The sequence below is a fragment of the Pipistrellus hanaki genome, assembly GCF_964339955.1.
Source record: "Pipistrellus hanaki genome assembly, chromosome: 1".
Taxonomy (NCBI): domain Eukaryota; kingdom Metazoa; phylum Chordata; class Mammalia; order Chiroptera; family Vespertilionidae; genus Pipistrellus; species Pipistrellus hanaki.
Window position 1 is genome coordinate 119,618,059 of NC_140503.1, and position 13,677 is coordinate 119,631,735.

At 37.8% G+C, this 13,677-nt stretch overlaps 1 protein-coding gene across 6 annotated transcripts in view; it reads left to right on the forward strand.

Moving 5' to 3' along the window:
* Positions 1-7,664, forward strand: part of SLC39A12 (solute carrier family 39 member 12) — a 60,615-nt gene extending 52,951 nt beyond the window's left edge. For 3 of the 6 annotated variants that reach the window (XM_084894658.1, XM_084894660.1, XM_084894656.1), the window contains one exon: positions 7,017-7,664. In XM_084894658.1, the coding sequence (XP_084750784.1) occupies positions 7,017-7,145 (129 nt within the window). In that variant the 3' untranslated portion in view covers positions 7,146-7,664. The remainder of the gene's footprint in view (positions 1-7,016) is intronic. The other 3 variants (XM_084894655.1, XM_084894659.1, XM_084894657.1) reach the window with 1 other exon arrangement.
* The last annotated feature ends 6,013 nt before the right edge of the window (positions 7,665-13,677 follow it).

Here is a 13,677-nt window from a genome sequence, read left to right on the forward strand (position 1 = left end):
AAGACAGAACCAGCAGCTGGGGGAAGGAAGGCCTACTCTTGCATGAATTTTTGCACATCAGGCCTCTAGTAGTTCGATAAATATCTACCATATTTGCTACTGTTTCCTAATTTTGCCCTTGTTCTTTGTTGCTAATTTTATCTTTTCTGCCTTGTGGTTTTAATTGAGCATTATATTATTTCATTTTGACTCCTTTCTCACTATATAAATTATATTTCCCTTTTTAGATTTTCAAGTGGTTGCTCTAGAGATTTCAACATACATATTACTAATCCAATGTCACTTTAATATGACCATATACTGTTTTATGGATAATGTAAGTACATTGCAATAAGAAAATATTCTTAATTCATCTTTCCATTCTTTGTGTTATTACTGTCATTCATTTCACTATACCTAAGCACTTGCTCACACATATGCATACATAGCCTAATGCAGTGGTTGGCAAACTCATTACTCAACAGGGTAGCAAACCACGGCTCGCAAACCGCATGTGGCTCACAAGCCACAGTTTGCCGATCACTGGTCTAATGCATTGTTGCTATTATTTTGAACAAATTTGTTATATTAAGAGTAAGAAAATATGTACAGTGGTGCCTCGCATAAAGAACGCCTCGCACAGCGAACGCTGCACACAACGAACTTCATTTCATGATTCATACAACGAACTTCGTTTCACACAACGAAGTCGCCCGAGCTTCCACGACCGCTTTGCCCGAGCTTCCACGACTGCTTCGCCCGAGCTTCCACGATCGCTGCCGATGTATTGCATCCTTCCGCGCAGGCACTGCAGGCAGTCGTTAGTCACTGCGCTTAACTTAAGCACGTATCGCGGCAATCGTTCTTCATTACGAATTAAATCACGCACCGTAGACTCTACTTAGTCTGTCTTAAAATTAAAAAAATGTGTTTTTTTTTTAAAAAAATTATGTTTTTAGATGTATCTAAATAAAAATAACAAAAAATTTATCTTTTTTTATGTCATCTTAGCATATTTTATGCTACAGAACGAATTATTTTTTTTAACATGTAGTGTTATGGGAAAACACGTTTCACATAACGAACTTTTCGCATAACAAACTTGCTCCTGGAACGAATTAAGTTCGTTGTGTGAGGCACCACTGTATTCATTTTCTGATGTTCTTTCTTTATGTGATTTCTAGTTTCTGACCTATATTATTTTCCTTTCTCCAAAAAACTTCTTTTAATACTTTTTGCAAGGAATACTGGCAACAAATCCCTTTAATTTTTGTGTCTGAGAATATTTTTATTTACTCTTTACTTTCTAAGGATGATTTTGAAGGCATAGAATTCTAGGTTTGTCGCTTATCTCTCTCAACACTTAAATATTTTACTTTATCCCTTTTGCTCACATAATTTCAAAGAAGAATTTAGATATAATTGTTAACCTTGCTTATCTGCCTATAGGTATGTTATTCCCCCTCTGGTTTATTTCAAGATTTTTAAAAAATCTTTGATTTTCTGAAGTTTGAAAATGATATTCCTATAGGTAGTATGTTGACATTTATCCTGCTTAATGTTTTCTGAGCTTCTTGGACCTGTGGTTTAGTGTCTGACATTAATTTGGGAGAAATTCTGCTATAGGAAGTGATAGTCTCTGTATCTGCCTATGTTTTGCCAGCAGTTTTCCCTATGACCTCACTTCTCTGACATATCTAAGAAGATTTTTTTGTTTTTTCAGTTTTCCCAGTTTTTTACTTGTTGTTAGGACACACTGGAAGAATTTAATCTTATTATATGCAATGCCAGAAACTGGAAGTCTTTGATATTCAACTACTAAGTGTATGGTTTACACATGAAAACAGATAATTGCAGATTTGCAACCCAAATTTGTGGCACTAACAAGTTCCCATTTTGTTCTCAGCTTTATGTCTTTTGAAAGGACAAAATTAAGCCATTTAGAAATGGAACAGAGTTAGAGCAGCCCACAAAATGTGTGCTCTTAATTAAGCATAATTAGGATGTCCTACAAAATAAGTGTGAGCTTTTCATCACATTTTTTAAAGAGACAAGGATGGTTTTTATTATCAAGTGCAAATGTACCAGTACACCTGACTCCTTGTGCACAATGGACTTTAGGATCCCTCTGAAAGAAAGATAGCATAAATCAGTTGCCAAGTGAGCTTCATGAATGAAAAAGAAAATCTTTTCTCTTGAAAGTTAATGATGCCAAAAGCTACACTTTCCTAAGAGAGAAAAAATATTCAAATTACAATTTTATCTTAGAAGAGATATCACCAAATGTCTTTAATAAATAAATGTTAAATTTCTATATTTGAACTATAAATTTTTAATAACAATAGGCCTCTGAAAATTTCAGAGTATTTTAGAAGCACTGAATGCTGAGCTTTCTTTTTCAGTATGTACATTTATGAACCATACTGAAGTTGAGTATTGAAATATCCAGTGATAGGTGTTTAATTATACCAATAAGAAGCCAGTTTCAGATTATAGGCAGAAATAAACAGAGGTTTTGAATGACAGAAGTGTCTGAAATTTACATGTACAAGGAAAGACAAAAACCTAATTCCAGAAGATGTTTTATAGACAATTCTCTGTGATGAGTCTTCTCCAGTATATCATAGTACATGATGTTAATATTCATCCACTTTCTTTCCTGATGTGTTCTAACATTCTCTGTGAGCACTCATTTTAAAGCATCATCTTGACTGGAATATAGTTATGGGGACTAATTCAAGTTTAAACATTTACTTTCTAAAATGTTCAGAAATCCTAATTAGCAGTTGACTATCATAACTACATCTCAGTGAGTAGAACTTGCAGGAACCATTAACTGTAGAGAAGTATCAGTCAATATTCGAACTATATGCATCTCGGGAAATTTCCTGTACTTGATTCAAAATTGAAGAAAAGAACTTAATAGCATGTTAAAAGGTTGCATTTGAGATAAAAATTTTCCCCCTAGAAAATTACAACTCCTTGACTATCATGTCTTGGCATCCACTGATTTGAGTTGGGAAACTTGCAAAAAAAAAGAGATAAAAAAGGAGATTACTTTTTATTTCAAGGATTCCAACTTTCTGGCAGAAATCTCAAGGCTGTTTTGCTAACATTTCTTCTCTTTTTTTTACCTTTTACATCAATATCAATATACTCTATAATTTTACCCCCTCCCTCTGGTCTTAGGGTATAAGTCAAGATCTGTAAAATTATTTAATAAAGAAATTTAATTGCTTTGGAGGAATAGGGAACTTTTCTCTCTTGAAAGCCAGGGAAAGATGGTGGCACTTAAACTCCTATAGAGATTTTTTTTTTAAAGACACAAAAACCCACACACAGTAAAAACAAAATGTAAATGCTTAAAGTTAATTCATCTGGACTTTTATTTTCCTTCTACATTTACTGATTGAAATGTATAAAATATATATGGGTGTATTCAAAACAAATGAAATGCTGCAATCAGATGTGGTTAGAGCTTTGGCATGCTATATTTGTATCTTTTGGAAAGACTTTCTGGAGTTCTCTCTGGTATTTTGGTGTGGACCCAAGAGATACTATGGTTCATATGTTCATCTATAATCACCTAAAAGAAAGCCAAGTATTGTCTCAAAATCAACCTAAACTGTGTTTTCTTACCAAACCTATTTATGTGTGGATATGGAAGCTCAGCTAGACCACCCAAGTTAAAATTAAAGCTTCAGTATCAAGATGAGAATCTCCTTAAACTTTTTTTAAATGTTAATTTTCATTGTTTGCTTCTGTAGGTTTACCATGTGGTGTGCTGTTATAGCATTTGTTGGGTGCATATTGTCTGACTTGAAAACAGAACCAGTAACGTGATCTTTTATGACAAAGGCAGCATAATATCTATATGTTGTATTACATATTTTTGTCACATACAGTGACTATTTTTTGTGTTTGCATTTTTCCATTTTTTAATTAGATAGAAATGTATTGCTAAAAATAGAGATGAATTCACATAGAGAGCTGGTCTTTGTGTTTGTATGTGTTCTATAGTAATGAAGTCACCTGGCTTCTTTCCTTGTTCCGACATCACATCTGTGTGACTTTAGATAAGTCATTTTCCTCCCCAAGCCAATGTTTTCTAATAGCTACAATGAGTTAGTGATTTTATCTCTTTTAGGATTATGACAAGAAAAGGGAGTGAGGGAGATACAAAAAGTGCACAATAAATCGCATGTAAATGAAAATAAACATTGCATAAGAGCTTCAGCCAGAGCATTCTGAAAGATCTTGAGAGAAATATAAGCTGCTAGATGGCACACCTGAATGGATGTCAAGTTAGCATAGAGCTAATTATTTTGGGTAAAAAAAAAAAAAAAAAGGCAGGAACCTGTTGCAAAACTGCACAGAAGACATTGTATTTCATATAAATGGTGATTCCTGTAGCTCTGAAATACTCATGATGTGTTTTTGTTGTTGTTGTTTGTGTGTGTGTGTGTGTGTGTGTGTGTGTGTGTGTGTGTGTGATGCCATCTACATACTCAGAACAAAGAATTATTGGTTTTGTCACTGAGAGTGGGACCACTGGCAGAGACTGGAAACTCTTATAAACACATGTATTGACTTCCATCATGGCACTATAAGCAAACAGCAGGTCTATAAGCTTAGGCCAGTGAGATAAATAATAGATCAAGCAATTTAACATGATATCATTGGATTTGGGAATTTATTCAGTACAAACTGATATTTTCAGGAATTTTTTAGACAATTCTATCTCTGTGCTATTTGTATCAATTTTTCAGGAATTTTCTAGATAATTCTATCTCTGTGTTATCTGTATCAATTTTTTTTTGCTATTAAATCTACCCCAATCAAGACCTACTTCTTCCCAAACAAATATCCTGAGTGGAAGTTTGAAGCAAAGAGGGGAAATAAAAAGCTTACTAAATGTAGGTTTATTAAGACATTAATGGCTTGAGAATTCATCTCATGTTCTATCTATTGAACAAGAACCATCTTCATCACCATGCTTATACCTCATCTGAAGCATTTTTCTCCATTACATCTCATAATCATGATGGTTCAGTAAATGATCCATATTTTATCACTATTTGCCAAGAAAAATCTTTCCAGAAACTACTTGTACTATTTTGTCAAAGACAAATAACAGCTAGGTGGCACTAGAGACAGTGGAGGTAAGAGAAGCTATTAATTCAGCCACATCTTATAAGTGAATATTAGTTATTTTGTGTTAAAAATAATGCACACAAGAAGAAGATAGAACTATAAAATGTCTTATTCTAATACTTGAAACTAAGGCTAAAGTTTGAGCCCTTACTTGACCTGAGGTGGCATAACTGTGTCTCGTAGGTACAGTCTGAGATACAAAGTGCCAGGACAGAACTAAACCGATTGCCTATATTGTCTGGCCTGGGAGCAAACTATTGAAAACTGCTTACAAAGTATTTAGAATCAGAGATATTGGGGAACTCCAGTGATATATTTGTTAATCCCTCAAAAATACTATAGGCCAGGATGGTTAGAGTCCCAGCCTGATATGCTAAGGTTGCATGTTTGATCCCCAGGCTGGGCACCAACAAGAATCAACCAATGAATGCATAGATAGGTGGAACAACAAATCTATGTTTCTCTCTATATATCCCTTCCTCTCTCTAAAATTAATAAAAAATACTTCTAATGGCAAACTCTTTGAGAAAAAAAATACATTCTATGGATTTTTTAAATATTTTAAATTTATATTAGTGAATCATACAGGATTTCTCTAAAGCAGCATGATTGATTACCCACATGTTTAAAGATGGCAGAAACTCTCTTCCACATGAGGCCTACATTGACATACCTAAAATAAATAAATTACTTAATTAACAAGGCAGAAAACACCAACAGGACATATAATTGAAGGCTATCCGGAGAATAATTCTGAGGCCTGTTTTTATCTTTTAGTCCATTGCTCCATGCTGGGGTATGAGTAGCAGGTTGCAATAATCCTAATTCTCCTACCTGTTGAGCTAATTAGAATGGAGAAATGTCCATCTCAAGCACAAACAGAACATTCAGGATGTTCCTCTATAGGCAGTGAATAAATACGTTAACCTATTTTATAGTGCCATAAATCTAAAACCCTTGCATATTTTATGTGCTTGACCTTTCTCTTGCTAGATAAAATAATCCAGTGGTTCTCAACCAGAGGAGATTTTTATTCCCACCCTCACTCCCAGGTACATTTGACAACATCTGGAGACATTTTTGGTTGTCATGACTGGGAGCAGAGGGACAACTGACATCTAGTGGGTAGAAGCCAGAGATGCTGTTAAACATTTCACAAAACACAAGATGATCTCCACAACAAAGAATTATTCAGCTCCAGATGTCACTAATGCCAAGGTTAAGTCTCTTGACCTGAGCCTATTTTCTCTTATTTTGTCTCTGTGAAATAAGAGATATATACTCACTCTGATCTGTTCAGTGCCAGGGAATCAAAAGAATGTGAAACCATAACATGCTGAGGCACTTCACAAAGATGCTTGAGTGAACATCGCCTTTCCAATGGCGTGGGCTTTCACAAATATAAAACGGCGGTCACTGATCTCTCAGAGAATAAAATATAGCCTTAGGAGATGATAACTTGATTGTTCTAGAAGTCATCTCTTTGAAAAGAAACAAGTATATGCTTTGTAATAACAGTTTTATTTAGGAAATTCATAAACATAGCAGAACAGTAAAAAATACCTTCCATCTAATACCTATTTCACATTTAAGCATTTTCTAAAGACAAAAGTAAGAAGATCTGGGTTTGCTTTAGGTTGATAGCTATGTTATTTTAGGACTTCTGGCCACACTAGGATCCTTCGAACCACAATCAAACAGCTTAATTTATCTTGCGCTTAAAATTTTCGGTAAAGAGTAGGTATTAAGCATTTTGCAATTGTTTTTGGGAATTTTAAAGGTTATTAAGTTCCGAATAACAGAGTTCCTTATGTTTTCCCACCAAACTTTTCCCAGCAGTGAATATATCTGGATCTTATTCTGGTTTTTTGTTCTTTATTTAGCTTCCTGAGATGACTCATGTTCAAACACGGCGACCCTGGCTGATGTTTCTCCTGCAGAATTTTGGATTGACCCTCGGTTGGCTTTCTCTGTTAGTCTTGGCTATATATGAACAAAATATTAAAATATAAGTTAAAAGCCTCAAAATCCTTCAAAAATGAATTTATATGGTCCCATTTTTGTTTCTTTTGTTGTACTCTATAGTGACTTGTAAATTAAGTATTTTTACCTTAGTGAAGTATGACTTTTAGTTCATTTAACTTATTAATTTTATAATGCAACTTCGTGTTTGTAGTATACACATGTCAGGTTGTCCTTAATAAAATTTTTGTCAACATCATGGAAATCATACCTCTTTTAGTTATTAGTAAATTCTAAATTAATTTTTGTAAACTTTTCAAAAAGATAATTTTCCTAATCAAAAAAATGTTTGTTGGTAATATATGAAGTGAACAGATGCCTGTTGGGATAAAATTTGCTACAACTTCCTTGATGTCAAAAATATTTTTTTTCTGTGCGATTATAACCATACGCAAACTAAATTCCAAATAAAGTAATACAATTTAGATTGAATTTGATGGTTTGTATTGCCTTCTGTTACTGGATGTCGGATTCAGAATCAACTCTCATAAAACCAATAGAGTATCGTTCACCTGGAAGCTTGTCTCACCGGTTCATAAATGCTTGTAAACAGGCAGATTTGGGAAGCCTGAGGGTAATATGTCAGCTTTCTTCTATATAATCACCAAGTGAAATCGGCTCCAGGCAAGATAAAGCTCAAAAATTTTAAAAATAACAAAGCTTAAGTCAGGCAGTAGATTAATGTGCCAGCTCACACAGATTTAACAGGGCATGTTTATAGGAATAATATTGCTGATAAGTGAGATGTAGTTTATATTCTTTCTGAGGAAACAGGCCCCTAAGCCTTATTTCAGTAAGTTAGTTCATGACATATACAAGCAACATAACTAATAACCTAGAAAAATTATTAAAATAGAAAATAGCCCTGGCTTTAGTCACTTTTCTTGGAAAATAGATGCCTAATATTTTTCTTATTTTTTTCAAAATATATATGGACAAGGGAAAAAGCCCGTTTTACTGCCCAAATGACTCACGGCACTCACTCAAACACACCTCCGCTGCCTCTCACTCACCAGGAGGCAGATACTTTGCCAGGTCCCACCCAGGCATAGTCTTTTCAGCCACTTTTATCTGTTTTCAAAATGAGGGGGTTTCTTCTTCAGTGGTTTGTAGAGATTGATTTAAGGGGGCATCATGATAACTGTGATGGTCCTCAGATGTTGGCATACATTAGGATTAACTGATGGATTTATTAAAACACAGACTTTTGGCGTCCCTCCTGGGAGATCCTGATTCTGTAAGTCCTGGGGCTGGAAAGTGGGGTGGGGTGGGGAGCGTGGGGGCGGGCGGGCAGGTTTGAGACTGATTTTGAACAACTTTCCAGCGATACGAGCGCTGATGCTGCAGGTCAGGGCAACCCTCCGAGCGCTGCAGGTGTGGGAGAAGTCAGGCACACCTGGCTTCCCAAAAGAGCATACGTACAACTCTGTTGCCAAGGGGCTATGTAATTTTATTTTTTAAAAAATAGATTTTATTGATTTTTTACAGAGAGGAAGGGAGAGGAATAGAGAGTTAGAAACATCGATGAAAGAGAAACATCCATCAGCTGCCTCCTGCACACCTCCTAATGGGGATGTGCCCACAACCAAAGTACATGCCCTTAACTGGAATCGAACCTGGGACCCTTCATTCTGCAGACCAACGCTCTATCCACTGAGCCAAACCAGTTAGGGCATGGGGCTATGTGATTTTAAGTTGATTCACATGCTACAAACTTCATGCTAGATCTGAGTTCCCAGTTTAAAATCTTCTCTTGAGAGCCGCCTCTATCGCCGGAGTTACTGCATAAGGAATAGTACTCATATTTGCCTTGAAAGGTAAGCAGACCTGACAGGGGAGTTTTGTCCTCCTTTTGTTAGGCAATAACTTGTAGCCAAACAAAAACCCTTTGTCCACATCAGCCGCGTGGAGGTTGCATAAAGTAGCACCTGGCACTGTGTGTGTTCGGATTCCTATGAACAAGTCGTGATTTTAACCACGAGCCTTAATTTCAGCCAATTTAATTAGGAAAGTTCTAATGATGACTTTGTTCCAAGTTGCAGTTTAGAGTCGTTTGGGGCTAGCTAAATTAAAATTTGTGATGTGAGCGGCTCACTCCATAACCTTCAAGTTAGAGTGACTTTAATTTGTCTCCTAGGGTGAGGTTGTGGGAAGGCAGCTGGCTGTGAGAGGGATTCAGAGGGACCGTCTCAGTGAGTATTCTGCAAGCCAGTCACAGTGTGCCCTGCCTGTGAGCAGAGACCTGACCGTCAGAGGTCATGCAGAGGTCATCCTAAAAATAGTTTGCTATAGTGGCTCCCGAAGGCACCTCTCTGTGCTCCCAACCCTCCCCCGCGCTACCTCAAAACTGGCTCTTCTCTAATCCACATCAGGTGGGTTAATTTGCTTATCCAGGCCAGCACCCAATAGCCTGAGCTGGACCTGCAGACACCAACAATCTTAGAATTGCTAGAAATCCTCTTTTCCTCAAAATCGAGTGATAATAATAAAAGTATTATGACAATTTGCCTTCTAAGCATGGACAGAGCCTAGATTTGGGATGGGTGAACACTGTCATTCTGTGAAGTTGTATAAATTGTATGTTATTTACTGAGCTTTGGGGTAAATGGTGTTTTCCTTGAAACCTGATTTCTCAATAATGATAGAGTATTTCTGTCCAACGGGACTACATTTAGGATTCCGCTGTATTTCTACTTGGTGATTGATTTTTATTTTGTCACTGAACTAGAAATGGTCCCGGAGGAAAATCGAAGAGCACATCATACAGAATCTTATTTGGACATCCATCACCCGCGGACAGAGCGTCTTCAGGGGAAGGGATGGCCCCGGGTCGCTGTGCTGAGCGCGGGGCCTGGGAAGACGGTTCCCCTGCTGTGTGCGGAGCGGGCCCGAGGGTATAAACCGGTGCCCACAAACCATGGACACCACCGCTCCGCCACTCCTCCCAGCACCGGCTTTGGAGGTGAGGAGGTGCCTCCCTCTGTCACACACACCTCTCAGGTTCCTGCACCTTTACAACTTGCTTCTTCAAAGCTGGAGTGAAAACTTGGATCATGAGGCTGCTAAACACTGGGGTAGGCTGGAGGCTCTTGTGAGATCATTAGGAATTCAGGCTCTGAACTGGAATGTTGGTTCAAATCCAACTGATGCCGCCTCATAGCCTTGTAATTTCTTTGAACAATAACTTCTTCTCATGTGAGATGAAGCTAAAAATAGACCCTACCTCATAGGATTGTGGTGAGGTCACTATGGGATACTTGCTCACAAAGCACTTGGGATAATACCTGGAAGATCCTGGTGCCTCAAGAAATATTAAATCATTATCATCATCAGTCTCCCCCTTCCCCCCCTTTAAAATCAGTTTCACAGTTTATCTCTCAAGGCTGTACCTTCAGGTCAAGGAAATGTCTTGTCTTGGTGGAAAATGAATGTCAAGCCTTTTTTCATAACTGTAATCCTCTCGAAGCCAGCTCCCACAGGCCTTCAAAGTTGTCCTTAAACTTTTTCCACCTTGACTTATTTCCAGAGGCAGAGAGAGAGGTGGGAGTGGCTCTGATGTACCCCACTCTGCCCATCTCCCCAGGAAGCCTTGTGTCACAATGCTTACCCTCAGGGTGAGCCCTCTCTCTTACTCTGTCTCTTATCATAAGCAAAGACCTACTATGTTCCACTACGATCACACTTATGAGGATGGAGAGGTTGAGTAATAGAACTTGATGGAGAAGCACTTGTCTGAGGTCATGTCTATGGTTACAATATGATTGCATCTCAGAGCAAGGAGTAGTTCAATGGATCCAATTATTCTTGTTGCCAGTGCACCCACCGAGGGAATGAAACCAGCTCTGATATGCATCCAGCCCCGTCAGGCTAAACAGGACGCGTGTCCACCGGAGGCCTGGCCTGTTTAAACAGGCAGGTGACCTCCAGCTGGCAGCACACACAGCCTGCTCCGGACAGCCTGGACAATAAGGACACTGTGGAGACCAGTGCTCTGTCTCACCTGGGGCTGCACATGCCTGCGCTGGCAAGCCCCTCCCCTACACATTGTCATGCTTTTACTTCCACAGGCACCTCTCTAGCCCCAACTGAAATGTAGAAAGTTTGAGGAGCTAAAGACATTTTCCAAAACAAAAAATGATCTCACCCCACACGCCACTGCTTCTTTGAAGGGCATCTGGGATGTATTGGCACATCCTCCCATTGTACCACCCCTCCTGCCCCCTTCCCACAATGTTCCTCTCTCAAAGACAGAGAGAATCTCTGACATACAGACCCACACCCCCAGCTCCACCACCACACACACACTCCCTACTTAGCTTTGCAAAGCCTCTTGCTTCTTGGAAGCTTGCTTTCAGTGTGTAATAGCTCCCTCCACAAAGGCTCATCCTCTTCCTTTTGTCCACAGGGATGCTTTGTCCCGTTGGAACCCCTGACTGCCATCCCTTCCTCTCTGTACCCTTGGATTTCCTCATAGTTGTGGAAAGTACCTAGGATTTCTGGCTCATGGATAAGGTGTGTCTCAGGATCACAGCATTTCCCTTAAATATCAAGCTATGCAGAGTGCCCATAGAGTTAGCCCACAACATCACATAGTGCCAGCTTCATTCAAAGTGCTTTCTGAGAGTCATCTAATTCTGTTAAGAACCCTAGAATATAGGTCTTCACAACCTTTTACAAATGAAGATACTGAGGCCCAGAGAGGTCACTTAACTTGCCCAAGGCTGGCTCCGGAATCCATGGTCTTAATCATCATGTCATACATCTACATGGTTGCCCACACTCTCTTATCTAAGGATTTGACATTGGGCTTAACTCAGATCTCTGTGACTAACAGTCTGGTAATCATAACAATCTTTGCAATCCTCCCTGGTCCCGAACAATCAAAGATTCTCACATCTAAGGTCATTTGAGGGTGTTTTAAATATATACTTGATATATAATATTATGTTAGTTTCAGATGTACAACATAATGATCTGATATTTGTATATGTTGTGAAATAATCACAATAGGTCTAGTTAACAGCCATCACTTCACATAGTTACATTTTTTTCTTGTAATAAAATTTTTTTAAATATACTCTCAGCAACTTTCAAATATATGAAGCAGTATTATTAACAATAGTCACCATGCTGTGCTTTACAGCTCCTGGCTTACTTATTTTATAACTACAAGTGTGTACCTTTTTACCACCTTTACCTATTTCTTTCCACCCTAACCCACCCCTCCTCTGGCAACTATCTCTCTGTTCTCTGTATCCGTGAATTCAGTTCTGTTGTTGTTTTTGGACCACATGTAAGTAAGATTATACAGTGTTTGTTTTTTGTTGTTTTTTTCCCCTCTGACTTACTTAGCATAATGTCCTCAAGATAGATCCATTTTGTTGCAACTGGCAAGATTTCCTTGTTTAAGGATGAATAATATTATATTATATATATATATATATATATGTATATATATATATATATATATAATATTACTATATATTTAACAGTTGATTCTTGAACAACACAAGGTTTAGGGACACTGACCCCCTGCAGTTGAAAATTTGCATGTAACTTTTGACTCCTCCAAAACTTAACTACTGTTGTCCTTTAGTATCCATACTGTTTTGTTCTAGGATTCTCTGCAGATACCAAAATCTGTGGATGCTCTGGTACCTTACATAAAATGGTGTAGAATAATGCATACATTTGGCCCTCCCCATCCATTGATCCCCACCTTGTATCAAAAACACATTTTTAAACTGTGGTTGGTTGAATCTATGGATAAAAACAGCAACAGAGAAACAGAAAGCTGACTATATTAATTGAAAAAATTCACATATAAGTGTATACACATAGTTCAAATTCATGCTGTTCAAAGGTTATCTATATACCACCTTTTCTTTATCCATCCATCGCTGGACCTTACATTGTTCCATGTCTTGGCTATTGTAAATAATGCTGCAATGAATATAGGAGTGCAGATACCTTTTCAAGTTAGCATTTCATTTGCTTTGAATAAATACCTAGAAGTGGAATTGCTAGATCATGTGGTAGTTCTATTAAAAAACAAAACAAAAACAACAACACACAAAATAATACACAAAAAAACCAAAAACATTTTTTATTGATTTTGGAGAGAAGGGAGAGGGAGAGAGGGATAGAAGCATCAGTGATGAGAGAGAATCATTGATTGGCTGCCTCCTGCACACTCTCACTCTGGGGATCGAAGCCCACAACTCAGGCATGAGCCCTGACTGGGAATCAAACCATGACCTCCTGGTTCATAGGCCACTAAGCCCACTGCAGCAGGGCTATTTTAATTTTTTGAGAAGCCTTCATACTAATTTCAATAGTGACTGCACCAATTACATTTCCATCAACAATGCACAATGATTCCCTTTTCTCCACATCCTTGCCAATTTTTGTTATTTATTGTCTTTTGATAATAACAATTCTAACAGATGTGAGATAATAATTCATTGTGGTTTTGATTTTCATTTCCCTGCTGATTAGTGATGTTAAGCACCTTGTCATGGT